A 20,479-nucleotide genomic window follows, 5' to 3' on the forward strand; every position below is an offset into this window, starting at 1 on the left:
TCTAAGCATGGATGGGACTTGCTTGTCACATGACAGAGTGTACCCGCCCCCGCTCAGCCCTGCACTGGGAAAGAGGCTGATAACTAGTAGAAAATACATATATAATACAAAATAATTTGGAAATGGCCTCTAACAGAGGATATTAAGGGGCGGAGTGTCTGGAGTTTTCCCTTTAAAACAACCTGGAGAGGAAAGTTGATTAAAACATATTTTGAAAAAAAAATTATATCATTGTTTTATTTAAATTCGGTGACAATCCGGGGGTTCCCATTCATCATCATCGTATTGAGTTCTCATCATTTTTAGACAGTGCCCCTGGCTACAGGAACTTGTTACTACAGCTTCCCTTATAGAACTACATTCCATATCTCAACATACAGGACAAAAACGCAGTCATTGTGAATCGAAGCGAAAATATCACCACAAAATTAAGAAAAGAATCATAACTGGATCTAATAGATGTAAAGAAGACAGAAATAGCGATTACATGCTGAACACCTCCTGCAACCAATAGGAAGAGTACTGGACACTACTGAGCTCCCCCTAGTGGAGGCCGCAGGCAGCAAGAAATATGCATTTTACCTCTAAGTCTATAACGGGTAATTGGAGGTCAGTAGCAGGTGAAGGCAGATCAGAGATCTAAGAAGAGACAGGATGGAAATGTGGAATGAAATGTTCTATTTAAATAAACTGTAAAGGAATGTTCTAGGCAAAACTACTGGTGAATAAATATTTATCTATCTCATATCTATCTATCTATCTATCTATCTATCTATCTATCTATCTCCTATCTATCTCCTATCTATCTCCTATCTATCTCCTATCTATCTATCTATCTATCTCCTATCTATCTATCGATCTATCTCATATCTATCTATCTCCTATCTATCTATCTATCTATCTATCTATCTATCTATCTATCTATCTCCTATCTATCTATCTATCTATCTATCTATCTATCTCCTATCTATCTCCTATCTATCTATCTATCTATCTATCTCCTATCTATCTATCGATCTATCTCATATCTATCTATCTATCTCCTATCTATCTATCTATCTATCTATCTATCTATCTATCTCATATCTATCCATCGATCTATCTATCTATCTCATCTCATATCTATCTTCTATCTATCTATCTATCTATCTTATATCTATCTATCTATCTATCTCATATCTATCGATCTATCTATCTCCTATCTATCTATCTATCTATCTATCTATCTATCTATCTATCTCCTATCTATCTATCTATCTCATCTCATATCTATCTCCTATCTATCTATCTATCTATCTCCTATCTATCTATCTATCTATCTCCTATCTATCTATCTATCTATCTCCTATCTATCTATCTATCTATCTATCTATCTATCTATCTATCTATCTCCTATCTATCTATCTATCTATCTATCTCCTATCTATCTATCTATCTATCTATCTATCTCCTATCTATCTATCTATCTCCTATCTATCTATCTATCTCCTATCTATCTATCTATCTATCTATCTATCTCCTATCTATCTATCTCCTATCTATCTATCTATCTATCTATCTATCTCCTATCTATCTCCTATCTATCTATCTATCTATCTATCTATCTATCTATCTATCTATCTCCTATCTATCTATCTATCTATCTATCTATCTATCTCCTATCTATCTCCTATCTATCTATCTATCTATCTATCTATCTATCTATCTATCTCATATCTATCTATCTATCTATCTATCTATCTATCTATCTCATATCTATCTATCTATCTATCTATCTATCTCATATCTATCTATCTATCTATCTATCTATCTATCTATCTATCTATCTATCTCCTATCTATCTCCTATCTATCTATCTATCTATCTATCTCCTATCTATCTATCTATCTATCTATCTATCTATCTATCTCCTATCTATCTCCTATCTATCTATCTATCTATCTATCTATCTATCTATCTATCTCATATCTATCGATCTATCTATCTCCTATCTATCTATCTATCTATCTATCTATCTATCTATCTCCTATCTATCTATCTATCTATCTCATCTCATATCTATCTCCTATCTATCTATCTATCTATCTATCTATCTATCTATCTATCTATCTATCTATCTCCTATCTATCTATCTATCTCCTATCTATCTATCTATCTCCTATCTATCTATCTATCTATCTATCTCCTATCTATCTATCTATCTATCTATCTATCTATCTATCTCCTATCTATCTATCTATCTATCTATCTCCTATCTATCTATCTATCTCCTATCTATCTATCTATCTCCTATCTATCTATCTATCTATCTATCTATCTATCTATCTATCTATCTATCTCCTATCTATCTATCTCCTATCTATCTATCTATCTATCTATCTATCTATCTCCTATCTATCTATCTATCTATCTATCTATCTATCTATCTATCTATCTATCTATCTATCTCCTATCTATCTCCTATCTATCTATCTATCTCCTATCTATCTCCTATCTATCTATCTATCTATCTATCTCCTATCTATCTATCTATCTATCTATCTATCTATCTATCTATCTCATCTCATATCTATCTATCTCCTATCTATCTCCTATCTATCTATCTCATATCTATCTCCTATCTATCTATCTCCTATCTATCTATCTATCTATCTATCTATCTATCTATCTATCTATCTATCTATCTCCTATCTATCTCCTATCTATCTCCTATCTATCTATCTATCTATCTCCTATCTATCTATCTACCTCATCTCATATCTATCTATCTATCTATCTATCTATCTCCTATCTATCTATCTATCTATCTATCTATCTATCTCATCTCATATCTATCTATCTCCTATCTATCTCCTATCTATCTATCTCCTATCTATCTATCTATCTATCTATCTCATCTCATATCTATCTCCTATCGATCTATCTATCTATCTATCGATCTATCTCATATCTATCTATCTCCTATCTCCTATCTATCTATCTCATATCTATCATCTATCTATCTATCTATCTATCTATCTATCTTCTATCTCATATCTATCTATCTCCAATCTATCTATCTATCTGTCCCCTCTCTCCATGCATTAGACATGACAATGTATCGGCTCCTCCTTGTCTGTTCTGTTGAGGCTGATGATGGATCTGGGCTGTTACCAGTCAGTTTACGAATTAATAATTTACAGACACTTGACCTCTTTTTAAGCTCCGGATCTTATTTAGAAAGTTTTACTTAAGGAAGAAGAAACACTAAACATTTCTAATGACAGACGAGCGACCAACTGGGAGAAGAGAGGAGGAGGGGAGGAAAGATACACACGTCAAGAGAGGAAGAAACGTAGAAGGGAAGCGGCAGAGAATTTAGGAGGATACGGGGGTCTGTATACAAGGGGGTGGTACATATATATGTGATAACTATAAAACAATAATAATTGTTAAAAATAATATTAATTATAGTGAAAATAATAATAAGTTTAATAATAATAATCCTAAAAATAATTAAATTAATGTTGGAAAACAATTGATAGTAACAATAATAAATTAAATAATGGTGACAATATTAATAAAATACTAATAAATAAAACAACAATAATCCTACTGAAATTAACATTGTAAAAATAATATGAATAATACTAATAAATAAAACAATAAAAAGCAAAATAGTAAATATAATAGAGAAAAATATTAAAAAATATGGTTTTAATAATAATAATAATAATTACAACCAATGGAATCTTAATAGAAATGAAATAATCAAAAACAATTATAACATAAAAATTATAATAAAACTAATAATTGTAATAAAATTAGTTATAATGATAGTAATACTAATAAATAATACAATAATAAAAGGAGCAAAAGTAATAAAAAATATAACAGAGAAAAATAATAAACAATATGGTTTCAATAATAATAATAACAAGCAATGAAATATTAATACAAATGAAATAACCAAAAACAATTATAACATAAAAAATATAATAAAACTAAAAATTGTAATAAAAATAATGATAATAATACTAATAAATAAAGCAATAATAAAAGTAGCAAAAGTAATAAAAAAAATAATAGAGAATAATAATAAACAAAATGGCTGCAATAATAATAATAATAATAATAATAAGAACCAATTAAATATTAATAAAAATGAAATAATCGAAAACAATTATAACATAAAAAGTATAATAAAAATTAATAATTGTAATAAAATTAATTATAACGATAATAATCATAATTTTAAGATGGGTAAAATAATAAATGATTAGAGTATGAATATGATTATAATGGATATAATATTGTAGATAAATGATTTCCATGCTTTCTAAGATCCCCCAATTTTAAGCAGCTATTGAAGTCCCTATGACAACTCTGAAGGTCCTCGGTCCTTTCAGATCTATATACAATAGTGTGATGGAAGCTTCTTACACTGTCTATAGGGGGCGCTCTATAAGTGACATCACACAGGGCGACTCTGCTGCTAAAATCACCCGAAATTAGGTGGATTCCCGTGTAAATCTCAGTGGGTGGAGTTATAAAGGATAAACTGTGATTGGAAATCTCATATAAATGTTGGGTTTCCACTGGCGAATATTTGGGGGTAGGATGTAGTGACATCTAAGGCGATGCCTGACCCCGCCCTCCGTCTGGACGGTCGCACCTGACGTGGACACATTCACAAGCAAAAATGTTCAAAAACTTCAGAAAAACTTTTTTCTGCTGCAAATGTAAACAAGAAAATTCACACTTCCTGACAGCAATCAGAGATCTAACAAATAGAAACTATATAAAGTTTATTAGAAAGATCTAGAACTTTCCGTTATATGGTGATGAAGCTGTAATGGTCCGATGATGGATGTTCAGCCCCTCGTGTTACAGAATCGTCGCCCCTGATTTATGATGATTCCATAATTGTGATTATTAATGTCAGTAATTACCATCTGTGATTACAACAATGATTAGAGTAACATCTCCTGCATTTATTACAGGGGGGCGGGGCCTGCCGGGGGTCCGCGGACCCTTCTTACCTCCAGGACATCAGAAGGATTTTCATCAAATGAAATTAAGTCTCCGTTCTGTAACAGGAAAGGTGATGGATGAGAGAGAAATGAGAATGAATATGAAGATGATGCATCAGAGGAAGGAGCGAGGGCAGGGCGGGCACTCAGCAATGTGAAGGATAATGAGTAGTAATGGGCTCCATATATCACACGGGAGAAGGGGGCACCCAACCAGGAGCGGAACATAGAACGCAACATGTCATCTAAAGGTCACTGTATGATCCCTGCACAATAATCTAACAGATCATATCTCCGTATTATACTCCAGAGCTGCACTCACTATTCTGCTGCTGGTGCAGTCACTGTGTACATACATGACATTACTTATCCTGTACTGATCCTCAGTTACATCCTGTATTATACTCCAGAGCTGCACTCACTATTCTGCTGCTGGTGCAGTCACTGTGTACATACATGACATTACTTATCCTGTACTGATCCTGAGTTACATCCTGTATTATACCCCAGAGCTGCGCTCACTATTCTGCTGCTGGTGCAATCACTGTGTACATACATGACATTACTTATCCTGTACTGATCCTGAGTTACATCCTGTATTATACCATATAGCTTCACTCACTATTCTGCTGCTGGTGCAGTCACTGTGTACTTACATGACATTACTTATCCTGTACTGATCCTGAGTTACATCCTGTATTATACTCCAGAGCTGCACTCACTATTCTGCTGCTGGTGCAGTCACTGTGTACATACATGACATTACTTATCCTGTACTGATCCTGAGTTACATGCTGTATTATACTCCAGAGCTGCACTCACTATTCTGCTGCTGGTGCAGTCACTGTACATACATGACATTACTTATCCTGTACTGATCCTGAGTTACATCCTGTAATATACCCCACAGCTGCACTCACTATTCTGCTGCTGGTGCAGTCACTGTGTACATACATGACATTACTTATCCTGTACTGATCCTGAGTTATATCCTGTATTATACCCCAGAGCTGCACTCACTATTCTGCTGCTGGTGCAGTCACTGTGTACATACATGACATTACTTATCCTGTACTGATCCTGAGTTACATCCTGTATTATACCCCACAGCTGCACTCACAATTCTGCTGCTGGTGCAGTCACTGTGTACATACATGACATTACTTATCCTGTACTGATCCTGAGTTACATCCTGTATTATACTCCAGAGCTGCACTCACTATTCCTCTGGTGCAGTCACTGTGTACATACATGACATTACTTATCCTGTACTGATCCTGAGTTACATCCTGTATTATACTCCAGAGCTGCACTCACTATTCTGCTGCTGGTGCAGTCACTGTGTACATACATGACATTACTTATCCTGTACTGATCCTGAGTTACATCCTGTATTATACTCCAGAGCTGCACTCACTATTCTGCTGCTGGTGCAGTCACTGTGTACATACATGACATTACTTATCCTGTACTGATCCTGAGTTACATCCTGTATTATACTCCAGAGCTGCACTCACTATTCTGCTGCTGGTGCAGTCACTGTGTACATACATGACATTACTTATCCTGTACTGATCCTGAGTTACATCCTGTATTATACCCCAGAGCTGCACTCACTATTCTGCATATTGTACATATTTGTGTTAGTCCTGCTGAACATTCCTGTTTGAGTACAATGTAATGGCTCTGATACATTGTGTACACACTATACTGTACATCACCCTACAACACATCTGCTGACCTCTCCTTCTTTCTTGCCCATTATAGTAACCAGCAGTCAAGGTGTCTGACAGTCTGGTTGCTCGGTTACATTGACTTATGTTGATGTTAGAATTCAGGCTGTTGTGGATCATTATCAGCCTCAGCTGAAAACTGACAGGGGGCAAAACTCAGACCTGAACCAACTCTGGTAGAAACTGTATAGATGAAGACTGAGCTTACTATGCCTGCAGCCTTTAAGGGATATATTGTATATTATATTGTATTAAGGCTTTTTATGAAATAACTCTTCGTCATGTTATACTCTATTTTAAATGGAAACCATCAGTAAGCTGCTGTTGATCTTAAAGTGTGACTCTGATGTTATATTGAATTTTACCAAATTTCCATAAGTAATCCCCACTTTAAAACCGTACAGAATGATGCCCATGTTGTTTCCCCCCAACCTTTTCTTTCCAGAGTTATGACATTTTCTTAAGCTGCTTGTCAGATATCCTCCTTAGCAGTAAAGTGGGTGGAAACTGACCTCTTCTTGTCTTTGCCCTGAAGCCGAATGTATTTTAGTCTGCCCACAGTTTCCATGGTGCCTTGTGCTCTCTCATTAGAGGAATACTATCACTTAGAAAACAGCTTTTTCAACAACACACACGTGCCTGCAGCTTCTGATAGTAATTAGCATAAATCTCATGCAGCATGTAATAAATAGTAGAAACCAGCAGTGAAATATATACATGGTGTGTATAGCCTGAGCTGTGTGAGCACTAAGGGTTAACATCTCCTGCTCTGCACAAAGTGTCTGAGAAGGGCTACAGAGGAGTATATAACACAGATATAGGTGTAAGGAGAAGGTTCTGTAGAATCAGAGTCTGGGGTGGAGGGACTGAATCCGGCTCCTTCCTCCTCTGTGAGTCAGTAGTGTTGTTTACAAGAAGGTCTTGCAGAGCTTATCAGCACAGTCAGAAGACACAGCTGCTGCAGGGATAGGCTGAACTGAGGAAGATGGCAAAGAAACTGCTGCACAAAGTTGTTCTACCTTCCAAGAGCTATTGATTGGTGGATAAAATAAATATGGTGATGGCTTGTGTGAAGGCTTCTGATCTAATACTGATGAGGACACAGGCGCCCCCTACCTGCAGGAGGCCAAATACACAGAAAAACACTAAATAGACACAATCTAAGTGTCCCAGATCAGTCAACAGCACCTTGTGGGTGGTTTCCATCCTTTAGATCACAGCACATGGATAGTACTGATCCATTCTACAGGTGTTGGATGATAGGACACCGGTTCCCCGAGGCGGAGTGTCCCTGTCAGTCCCGGCCCCTGGCATTGCTATGGCTGACATGTTGCTGTCTGACAGGTGGAGACGCTCATTGCTCACATTTCGTCTGAGGAGAGGTCATTGCATGTGATTGAAGACATCACATTCCGGTAATGGACGCCACAGGGTGGGGGGGGGGGGGTGAGGAGATGGGGGGGTCATTACTTATTCTTATAATAGATATATCTGGGAGATGCATCGGTTATACCAGCGCCATTATACAAGACATTACACAGGTGAAGGCGACCAAGGACTTCTCCATCATCCCTTATAGAGAATCTAATCTGAGAGATGGAGCAGAGCGGAGATTGTCACGGCACTGATTATACACGGCTGTAGCGTTATAAGATGGGGGGGCTGATATCAGTCACATGTGATGTCACATCTGAGGGTTATATCAATGCTGGAGCGTTATAAGAGGAGGAGATCAGTCACATGTGATGTCACATCTGAGGGTTATATCAGTGCTGGAGGGTTATAAGGGGGGGGCTGATATCAGTCACATGTGATGTCACATCTGAGGGTTATATCAGTGCTGGAGCGTTATAAGAGGAGGAGATCAGTCACATGTGATGTCACATCTGAAGGTTATATCAGTACTGGAGCGTTATAGGGGGGGGGGGCTGATATCAGTCACATGTGATGTCACATCTGAAGGTTATATCAGTGCTGGAGCGTTATAAGGGGGGGGGGCCTGATATCAGTCACATGTGATGTCACATCTGAAGGTTATATCAGTGCTGGAGCGTTATAAGGGGGGGCTGATATCAGTCACATGTGATGTCACATCTGAAGGTTATATCAGTACTGGAGCGTTATAAGGGGGGGGCTGATATCAGTCACATGTGATGTCACATCTGAAGGTTATATCAGTACTGGAGCGTTATAAGGGGGGGGCTGATATCAGTCACATGTGATGTCACATCTGAGGGTTATATCAGTGCTGGAGCATTATAAGAGGGGGGGCTGATATCAGTCACATGTGATGTCACATCTGAGGGTTATATCAGTGCAGAGTGTCGGGTTCCAGTTGTCACATTGTATTTCCCGTGTATATTTTGTATGGATCAGGTTCTACCAGATGACGTATCACATGCGGAGAACATCTCATCTCCTAAGGCCGGGACCCCCGCTTCACACAAGATGGGGGCTCATTTATATTATTGGGAGATTCACTAATGAGCATCACAGCTAAGAGGGGAGAAGACAAGGAAGGGAGATTAAGAGCTTAGATACACAGCTCAGCAGACTGTATCACACAGGATAGGATTAGATACACAGCTCAGCAGACAGTATCACACAGGATAGGATTAGATACATGGCTCAGCAGACAGTATCACACAGGAAAGGATTAGATACACAGCTCAGCAGACAGTATCACACAGGATAGGATTAGATACACAGCTCAGCAGGCAGTATCACATAGGATAGGATTAGAAACACAGCTCAGCAGACAGTATCACACAGGATAGGATTAGATACACAGCTCAGCAGACAGTATCACACAGGATGGGATTAGATACACAGCTCAGCAGACAGTATCACACAGGATAGGATTAGATACACAGCTCAGCAGGCAGTATCACACCAAGATGGGATTAGATACACAGCTCAGCAGGCAGTATCACACCAAGATGGGATTAGATACACAGCTCAGCAGGCAGTATCATACAGGATGGGATTAGATACACAGCTCAGCAGGCAGTATCACACAGGATAGGATTAGAAACATGTCTATGATAGGATTAGATACACATCTCTTCAGGCAGGGTCTCACTATATAGGCTTAGATACACAGCTCAGCAGACAGTACTGTTGCATTATGGTATGAGGGGTGAGATGATTCGGGATTCTGCATGCAGCTTTGGCAGTGACTGGAGTCGGTGATATGATATAACACAAGAGCAGTAATGTCTTACTATGGTTTGATGGAGGCAGCGGAGATGTTCTGCAGATAGTAGGAGAGGTGCGGGCAGTAAAGGGTTATCCCAGGCAGTGGGGGGGCGGGGGTTGTCAGCGGTGACATATGAGATACAGTTGTCAGCGGTGATTACATTCTGCTGCTACAACACAATCTCATCAACACACAGCGCCGACAAATGTCTCCAGATAATGGAAGCGTCCGATACAGAATCACGGAAAATAGTATACACAGTGGGGGTCATTTATTACTTGTGTCGCAAGAACTGAGTGTAATAGAGGCACGGGTGTCACGAAGGAGAAGGACAACTTGTTGGAAACTACAGCCGCAAGAAAAGTGTCCGGATTCACAAGTTGCGTCCAAATTGAGCGTCAAAACGAAAAAAAAATTTGTATCCGTCAAAATAAAAGCTAATTTGTGGCGCCGACAAATAATAAATAAGGTGCACAAGGTGCAGCAGCCAAAAAATGTCCGAAATTCTATAATAAATGACCCCCAGTATATATATACCATGTCCCCTGACCTCTGTCTGTCTACCCAATCTCTGTGATATCCGTCCAGTTATCCTGCTATAGCTCTGTACTAGTAGTGGCTGTGGATTCCTCATCAGCAGCGCAGAGGATTTCAGGAGATGGGAGGGAATGATATGACGCGGTCATGTGATCCATTCATGGGTCTATCAGTCTCGCAGATTAGAAAACGGCCACCACAACACTTATATGAAGCCCCGGTGACAGTCACATGACACATCCTGGAGAAACCATAGCAACAGAGGAAACAAAGTAACAAACCTACAAGAGTAGAACCCCTCTTCCCCCAGTCTCTCCCTGCCTACTTTCCCAACCACTGAAAGACGGGACCTTTGTCGAGTCACTTTTTATCTAAAGAAGAATGAGAAAGCAGAGACATCCCCTCTTCCAGGAGCAGCGCCACGGCTGTCTAATGGCCATGTCTGGTACTGCAGCTGAATCACATTCCACGTGAATAGGGCTACACTGCAATGTGGACCCAGCCTATGGATAGTCTAGGACTGTTTTAGTACAATCCCTTTAAATGTGGCCATAGAGGGCGCTACAGTAAAGGTCACGTGACTCGGATCGGGAAGGAGGAGTCAGCAACAATGGCCATGACCACTAGTCATAGAGAAAGTCTTCACCCCACATCTCCAGTCACTGCCCCCATAGGGAACCCCCAAATATTAACCCCACACCTGTAATATGAAACAATCTGGTGATAGATGCAAATATCAATAGAAAGGTCTTAAGATAAGAAATGATACGTACACTTATCGGCTGACTTTTTGGCACGTCATAGACACCTTCTTTCTTATGGCTGGTAGGAACCTAGGATTAAGTCAGATATGTTCTAGGTAAATATGGAATGTAAATGTGTCACAGTCACACACAACAGACAGTAAGCGCAGGACAGATACAAGACGAGCAGTGCGAGCGCCAGGGGGAGAGCACATGGACACGGCGCAGGAGCACAGCCAGGACCAGGGCATGGGGGCATGCGCGGGAGAAAAAGACCTAGAAAAAACTAAAGCCAGGGCAAAACAAAAATAAAATGAGATAAAAAGTCAAATAGAATAGGATAACAAAAAACAATGAAATAACATAAAATAATTCATTGGATGAAAAATAAATAAAATTAGATAAATTATTATTCTAAAAAAAATTCTAAAAAATTCTTAAAACAAAGAAACAAAATAGAATAAAGTAAAATAAAATACAATCAGTGGTCATTTACATGTCCAGGCCGAGCTGTGGACCCTCCTCTAATGCCTGCAGGACCACCAGGGCCACTGAGTTATAAGGCAAAGTGTAATACACAACTTCCACCTGTAGAGGAGCTATAGGTCTATTATGTGGTGGTGTTGACTTTATTATCAATGGAAGATAATAATAATGTGATACATAAATAAATAAATAAATATGCAAAATATAATAACATCTAAATACATTTTTAAAGACTCTAAATACAAAATTAATGACATCGGGTTCGATTCTTGAAACTTATCACAGACAGAGAATGGATAGTAAAAGAGTTTTAAAAAAAACTCCTTCCTACATCCAGACTTCTGCCTTTTCTTACATCTTTAAGTACAATTTGAAAATATAAATATAAAAACTATAAAATATAAATATAAATACTGGTCTGCTGGTCCCTGAAGCCTGGGACTAAAAAAAGCAACCAGGGGTCATCTGTAAGTCAGGTGTCCTTAAGTAGGGAACCGCCTGTTATCCACAATGAAGGGGATGCATCATACAAGCTGGCGTCTGGCAAATATCGTGCAGTGGGGGCGCTATTTCAATTACCAGGGGTATTAACCCCGAGTCCCCTACTGTCTCCAATGGAATCAATTGTGGAGACCCGTTCCCCTAATTTATGACATGATCTGTGCCTCCTCATTTATTAAGCGCAGGATACACAGTGATTGGGGGATGAAATATGCTGGGTGACTGCCCTGCCCCTGACTGACCTGCCCCTGACTGACCTGCCCCTGACTGCCCTGCCCCTGACTGCCCTGCCCCTGACTCTGACTGCCCTGCCCCTGACTGCCCTGCCCCTGACTCTGACTGACCTGCCCCTGACTGCCCTGCCCCTGACTGCCCTGCCTCTGACTGCCCCTGACCGCCCTGACCCTGACTGCCCTGACCCTGACTATCACTAACTTGCCCCTGACTGACCTGCTCCTGACTCTGACTGCCCTGCCCCTGACTCTGACTGACCTGCCCCTGACTGCCCTGCCCCTGACTGCCCTGCCCCTGACTGCCCCTGACAGCCCTGACCCTGACTGCCCTGACCCTGACTATCACTAACTTGCCCCTGACTGACCTGCTCCTGACTCTGACTGCCCTGCCCCTGACTGCCCTGCCCCTGACTGCCCTGCCCCTGACTGCCCTGCCCCTGACTGCTCTGCCCCTGACTTCCCTGCCCCTGACTGCCCTGCCCCTGACTGCCCTGCCCCTGACTGCCCTGCCCCTGACTCTCACTGACCTGCCCCTGCACCTGACTGACCTGACTCTGACTGCCCTGCCCCTGACTGCCCTGCCCCTGACTGCCCTGCCCCTGACTGCCCTGCCCCTGCCCCTGACTGCCCTGCCCCTGACTGCCCTGCCCCTGACTGCCCTGCCCCTGACTGCCCTGCCCCTGACTCTCACTGACCTGCCCCTGCACCTGACTGACCTGACTCTGACTGCCCTGCCCCTGACTCTGACTGCCCTGCCCCTGACTGCCCTGCCCCTGACTGCCCTGCCCCTGACTGCCCTGCCCCTGACTGCCCTGCCCCTGCCCCTGACTGCCCTGCCCCTGACTGCCCTGCCTCTGACTGACCTGCCCCTGACTGACCTGCCCCTGACTGACCTGCCCCTGACTCTGACTGCCCTGCCCCTGACTCTGACTGCCCTGCCCCTGACTCTGACTGCCCTGCCCCTGACTCTGACTGCCCTGCCCCTGACTCTGACTGCCCTGCCCCTGACTCTGACTGCCCTGCCCCTGACTCTGACTGCCCTGCCCCTGACTCTGACTGCCCTGCCCCTGACTCTGACTGCCCTGCCCCTGACTCTGGGGTTGAAGTATTTAGAGGCCACCAAGCCTGCCGCTCCCTTATCCAGGGCTAGACTTCAGGGGACTGCCAGATCCCCATGTTCATGAATTCTCCCGGCCGCCCAACTCCCAGATATCAGACACATATTCCCTTCAGTAATTCCCCAGGAGAGAACTGGTCTTATAAGAGGCAGAGCACCAAAATGGAGAAGTCAGGTGCAATTCAGAAACTTTCATCAAAAATGCCCCCAAAATATCTCATGTATTTATACCATCGGTGAGAAGTCACCTCAATACACATCACTTATATAATAAATACAATGTAACTGTACTATCAGGGCAACACAATGTCACATAACTTATCCTGTACTGTTCCTGAGTTACATCCTGTATTATACCCCAGAGCTGCACTCACTATTCTGCTGCTGGTGCAGTCACTGTGTACATACATGACATTACTTATCCTGTACTGTTCCTAAGTTACATCCTGTATTATACCCCAGAGCTGCACTCACTATTCTGCTGCTGGTGCAGTCACTGTGTACATACATGACATTACTTATCCTGTACTGATCCTGAGTTACATCCCGTATTATACCCCAGAGCTGCACTCACTATTCTGCTGCTGGTGCAGTCACTGTACATACATGACATTACTTATCCTGTACTGATCCTGAGTTACATCCTGTATTATACTCCAGAGCCGCACTCACTATTCTGCTGCTGGTGCAGTCACTGTGTACATACATGACATTACTTATCCTGTACTGATCCTGAGTTACATCCTGTATTATACCCCAGAGCTGCACTCACTATTCTGCTGCTGGTGCAGTCACTGTGTACATACATGACATTACTTATCCTGTACTGATCCTGAGTTACATCCTGTATTATACCCAGAGCTACACTCACTATTCTGCTGCTGGTGCAGTCACTGTGTACATACATGACATTACTTGTCCTGTACCGATCCTGAGTTACATCCTGTATTATAATCCAGAGCTGCACTCACTATTCCGCTGCTGGTGCAGTCACTGTGTACATACATGACATTACTTATCCTGTACTGATCCTGAGTTACATCCTGTATTATACCCCAGAGCTGCACTCACTATTCTGCTGCTGGGGCAGTCACTGTGTACATACATGACATTACATATCCTGTACTGATCCTGAGTTACATCCTGTATTATACTCCAGAGCTGCACTCACTATTCTGCTGCTGGTGCAGTCACTGTGTACAGACATGACATTACTTATCCTGTACTGATCCTGAGATACATCCTGTATTATACCCCAGAGCTGCACTCACTATTCTGCTGCTGGTGCAGTCACTGTGTACATACATGACATTACTTATCCTGTACTGATCCTGAGTTACATCCTGTTTTATACTCCTCAATATTCTCTGGGAATCAACAAACTGTTACACAGATTAAGATGTAATAAATCAAACACAGAAAAGTCATTAGAAAGTCTTTCTTCCTATTTAGAATCTCAGTGCAGTTTTTATTGACAATAATGAGAATTACATCCGCGGTAAACGTACAAGACCTACGGAGCGCCAATATCGTATTACATGTGAAGATCCCTAATCCCTATGTAAATATTACAATCAATTCTCTCTAATCCCAGGGAAAGATGAGTCTTTGTTGTACAAATGTTTAAAAAAATGACTCAATCTTTTATATATCGAGGTGGTTTCTGTAGCAAAATTAAAATAAGCAACATAAATGTACAATGTCATATCACACAGGGGCAGTATTATAGTAGTTATATTCCTGTACATAGGGGGCAGTATTATAGTAGTTATATTCTTGTACATAGGGGCAGTATTATAGTAGTTATATTCTTGTACATAGGGGGCAGTATTATAGTAGTTATATTCTTGTACATGGGGGGCAGTATTATAGTAGTTATATTCTTGTACATAGGGGGCAGTATTATAGTAGTTATATTCCTGTACATAGGGGGCAGTATTATAGTAGTTATATTCCTGTACATAGGGGGCAGTATTATAGTAGTTATATTCTTGTACATAGGGGGCAGTATTATAGTAGGTATATTCTTGTACATAGGGGGCAGTATTATAGTAGTTATATTCTTGTACATAGGGGGCAGTATTATAGCAGTTATATTCTTGTACATAGGGGGCAGTATTATAGCAGTTATATTCTTGTACATAGGGGGCAGTATTATAGTAGTTATATTCTTGTACATAGGGGGCAGTATTATAGTAGTTATATTCTTGTACATAGGGGGCAGTATTATAGTAGTTATATTCCTGTACATAGGGGGTAGTATTATAGTAGTTATATTCCTGTACATAGGGGGCATTATTATAGTAGTTATATTCTTGTACATAGGGGGCAGTATTATAGTAGTTAGATTCTGGTACATAGGGGCAGTATTATAGTAGTTATATTCTTGTAAATAGGGGGCAGTATTATAGTAGTTATATTCCTGTACCTAGGGGGCAGTATTATAGTAGTTATATTCCTGTACATAGGGGGCAGTATTATAGTAGTTATATTCCTGTACATAGGGGGCAGTATTATAGTAGTTATATTCCTGTACATAGGGGGCAGTATTATAGTAGTTATATTCCTGTACATAGGGGGCAGTATTATAGTAGTTATATTCTTGTACATAGGGGGCAGTATTATAGTAGTTATATTCCTGTACATAGGGGGCAGTATTATAGTAGTTATATACCTGTACATAGAGGGCAGTATTATAGTAGTTATATTCCTGTACATAGGGGGCAGTATTATAGTAGTTATATTCCTGTAAGTAGGGGGCAGTATTATAGTAGTTATATTCCTGTACATAGAGGGCAGTATTATAGTAGTTATATTCCTGTACATAGGGGGCAGTATTATAGTAGTTATATTCTTGTACATAGGAGGCAGTATTATAGTAGTTATATTCCTGTACATAGAGGGCAGTATTATAGTAGTTATATTCTTGTACATAGGGGGCAGTATTATAGTAGATATATTCTTGTACATAGGGGGCAGTATTATAGTAGTTATATTCCTGTACATAGAGGGCAGTATTATAGTAGTTATATTCCTGTACATAGAGGGCAGTATTATAGTAGTTATATTCCTGTACATAGGGGGCAGTATTATAGTAGTTATATTCTTGTACATAGGAGGCAGTATTATAGTAGTTATATTCCTGTACATAGGGGGCAGTATTATAGTAGTTATATTCCTGTACATAGGGGGCAGTATTATAGTAGTTATATTCTTGTACATAGGGGGCAGTATTATAGTAGTTATATTCTTGTACATAGGGGGCAGTATTATAGTAGTTATATTCTTGTACATAGGGGGCAGTATTATAGTAGATATATTCTTGTACATAGGGGGCAGTATTATAGTAGTTATATTCTTGTACATAGGGGGCAGTATTATAGTAGATATATTCTTGTACATAGGGGGCGGGATTATAGTAGTTATATTCCTGTACATAGGGGGCAGTATTATAGTAGTTATATTCCTGTACATAGGGGACAGTATTATAGTAGTTATATTCTTGTACATAGGGGGCAGTATTATAGTAGTTATATTCCTGTACATAGGGGGCAGTATTATAGTAGTTATATTCCTGTACATAGGGGGCAGTATTATAGTAGTTATATTCTTATACATAGGGGGCAGTATTATAGTAGTTATATTCTTGTACATAGGGGGCAGTATTATAACAGTTATATTCTTGTACATAGGGGGCAGTATTATAGTAATCATATTCTTATACATAGGGGGCAGTATTATAGTAATCATATTCTTATACATAGGGGGTCGTATTATAGTAGTTATATTCTTGTACATAGGGGGCAGTATTATAGTAGTTATATTCCTGTACATAGGGGGCAGTATTATAGTAGTTATATTCCTGTACATAGGGGACAGTATTATAGTAGTTATATTCCTGTACATAGGGGGCAGTATTATAGTAGTTATATTCCTGTACATAGGGGGCAGTATTATAGTAGTTATATTCTTGTACATAGGGAGCAGTATTATAGTAGTTATATTCTTGTACATAGGGGGCAGTATTATAGTAGTTATATTCCTGTACATAGGGGGCAGTATTATAGTAGTTATATTCTTGTACATAGGGAGCAGTATTATAGTAGTTATATTCTTGTACATAGGGGGCAGTATTATAGTAGTTATATTCCTGTACATAGGGGGCAGTATTATAGTAGTTATATTCCTGTACATAGGGGGCAGTATTATAGTAGTTATATTCCTGTACATAGGGGCAGTATGATAGTAGTTATATTCTTGTACATAGGGGGCAGTATTATAGCAGTTATATTCTTGTACATAGGGGGCAGTATTATAGTAGTTATATTCTGGTACATAGGGGGCAGTATTATAGTAGTTATATTCTTGTACATAGGGGGCAGTATTATAGTAGTTATATTCCTGTACATAGGCGGTTCTGGCATTAGATACATCTCTATTAGTATATAATATGATACATTGGGAACATTTCTATGACAGTGCTAGTACCTGGTATATGCTTTCCTCAGTGTCTGGATCACGTATGGACTCGTGGCCCGCTTCAAACACTATGTACTGTAACCCAGGATCAAGCAGAAGAGAGACAGAGCGCAGATGACAGCAGGAAAAATAGAAAAGATAGAAATTCAGCTGAAAGCAGCAACATGACAAATTTCAAAAGCAGCAGCATCTTATAAGATAACATAAAGAAATGCAGTGTACGGTGAAGGCCATTAGAAAGTTAGACACACAGTACAGAATGTAGATCAACATCAATTACTTCACTGAACTGCAACCTTTCTGCTTACATGGAGAAGCTGAATCCTTGTCCTGGTCTACAATCTCTCTCTGCTGAAGACTTGTTACACCTGTATCCAACCTAAAGAATCCTCAGCAGAAGGAATCTTTTGTTTGTTACAATGTATCAGTGTCTCTAGAGGCAGTAAATATTTTGCTTTGAGATGGGTCCATTTAGTGACAGCAAGCAGAGATCTGGTGAGTAATTGAAACATATCACAAAGAGTATTAGCTTCATATTATAATCGCCAGGACTGAGGGTCTGGAGACTGTGACAATGATGCGATTGGAGTCCTGATAAGCGGCTGTTTCATTGCTGATGGACTCCAGTAGATTACAACGTGCCAGGACGATGCAGAGAGGTGACATTGATGCCTTGTACAATGATTTACAAGAACCTACTGCCACCGTCTGAGTCGTGGTGGATCTGGATAATCTGATTTGCTTCGCTGAGTTTATTAATTCTAGATTAATAGTAAAACAATGTGACTGCCGCTCGGCTGCAGCGGAAAATCCGAAGCTACAAAAGAGACTCCGCAGGCTCCGAGCGAGACCGCCCCAACCTGTCACTACCCCCCTCTGATCCGGGAGAAGTGATTGACCTACATTGTGCAGAACAGATTGTATTTATGGAAACATTGTAACGTTTCCTGACACTGTTTGTACTTTGTATCACTTTTATATGATGTGTAGAATAATATTCTCCGGAAATATTCAAAATATTTATAATGTGCTCATGGAGGACCCAGAATTACATTGTAAGAAGCTGGGACCCCGCAAACTGCAGCCAGTGCTATGTATTGTCCCCGGAGAGATGTGTTAACAGACCACTGTGTGTGTTGTTAGTAGCAGCAGGACTGTGATGAATGGATTTATATTCCAGGACTGTAGCTTCTCCAGCTGCACTGGGGGGGCCGTGTCTTTACACTGCAGTGCCCTGTGCTCTGTGCAGCTAGCGTTATATATTGTCCCCAGAGATATGTGGAATCATACATATCTTTATGTTGTAGCAGCAGAACTGTAATATATGGATTTAATATTTCAGGATTGTAGCTTCTCCAACTGCACTGGGGGGGCCGTGTCTTCACACTGCTGTGCTCTGTGCAGCCAGTGTATGTATTGTCCCAGGAGATATGAGGAATCGTACATATGTGTATGTTGTTAGTAGCAGCAGGACTGTGAAATATGGATTTATATTCCAGCATTGTAACTTTTCTGGGGGTGTGTCCTAACACTGCTGTGCTCTGTGTTCTTTGCAGCCAGTGTTATGTATTGTCCCAGGAGATATGTGGAATTGTACATATGTGTATGTTGTTAGTAGCAGCAACATCCACCCAATCCTGCTAGGAATGACTACAGGTCTCCAGGGCTGCTACAAGCACTGCAGTCTGCATACAATAAACTGCTGACAGATTCCCTTTATCTGTAGGACAGGGATTAGTGTCAGGTCCCATGGGGTCTGACTTTTGGACCCTCTGTAAAGTAACCACCTGTGTATATGTGTGATTAGCGCTCCAATCACTACTATTGGGGAATGGAGAACCAATCACATAAGAACATTGCTGCTTCATTTGTCTGAGGGATCAAAAGGTCCGGATTAGATGTTTGCTCCCCCATTCTCTCAATTACTGTAGGTCTCAGAAGTTGATCCCCCAGCGATATGACACTAATGCCCTATGCAGGGGGGGGGGGGGGTAACTAGGAGAGGCAGGGCCCCATGGCAGACTTTTGAATGGGGCCCCCTACCCATCTATATACTCACATACACGCATTTATATACCTATATACATATACACACAGACAGCAAAACACACATGCAGTATACAAACACCACATATACACACTGTACAAACAAACAGAATATACACACATACATGCAGTATACACACACACACCACATATACATACTGTACAAACAAACATACATAATATACACACATACATGCAGTATACACACACCACATATACACACTGTACAAACAAACAGAATATACACACATACATGCAGTATACACACACCACATATACATACTGTACAAACAAACATACATAATATACACACATACATGCAGTATACACACACCACATATACACACTGTACAAACAAACAGAATATACACACATACATGCAGTATACACACC

General features: G+C 40.3%; 1 protein-coding gene across 12 annotated transcripts in view; it reads right to left on the minus strand.

Moving 5' to 3' along the window:
- The window catches only part of DAB1 (DAB adaptor protein 1), a 507,503-nt gene that overhangs the window by 25,670 nt on the left and 461,354 nt on the right, over positions 1-20,479 (minus strand). For 5 of the 12 annotated variants that reach the window (XM_072128817.1, XM_072128815.1, XM_072128814.1 and 2 more), the window contains 4 exons: positions 18,050-18,115; positions 11,255-11,314; positions 5,022-5,069; positions 583-639 (listed from right to left, as the gene is read on the minus strand). In XM_072128817.1, coding sequence (XP_071984918.1) covers positions 583-639; positions 5,022-5,069; positions 11,255-11,314; positions 18,050-18,115 — 231 coding nt within the window. The remainder of the gene's footprint in view (positions 1-582; positions 640-5,021; positions 5,070-11,254; positions 11,315-18,049; positions 18,116-20,479) is intronic. The other 7 variants (XM_072128820.1, XM_072128823.1, XM_072128824.1 and 4 more) reach the window with 5 other exon arrangements.

The sequence above is a fragment of the Engystomops pustulosus genome, chromosome 10 (genome assembly GCF_040894005.1).
Source record: "Engystomops pustulosus chromosome 10, aEngPut4.maternal, whole genome shotgun sequence".
NCBI lineage: Eukaryota > Metazoa > Chordata > Amphibia > Anura > Leptodactylidae > Engystomops > Engystomops pustulosus.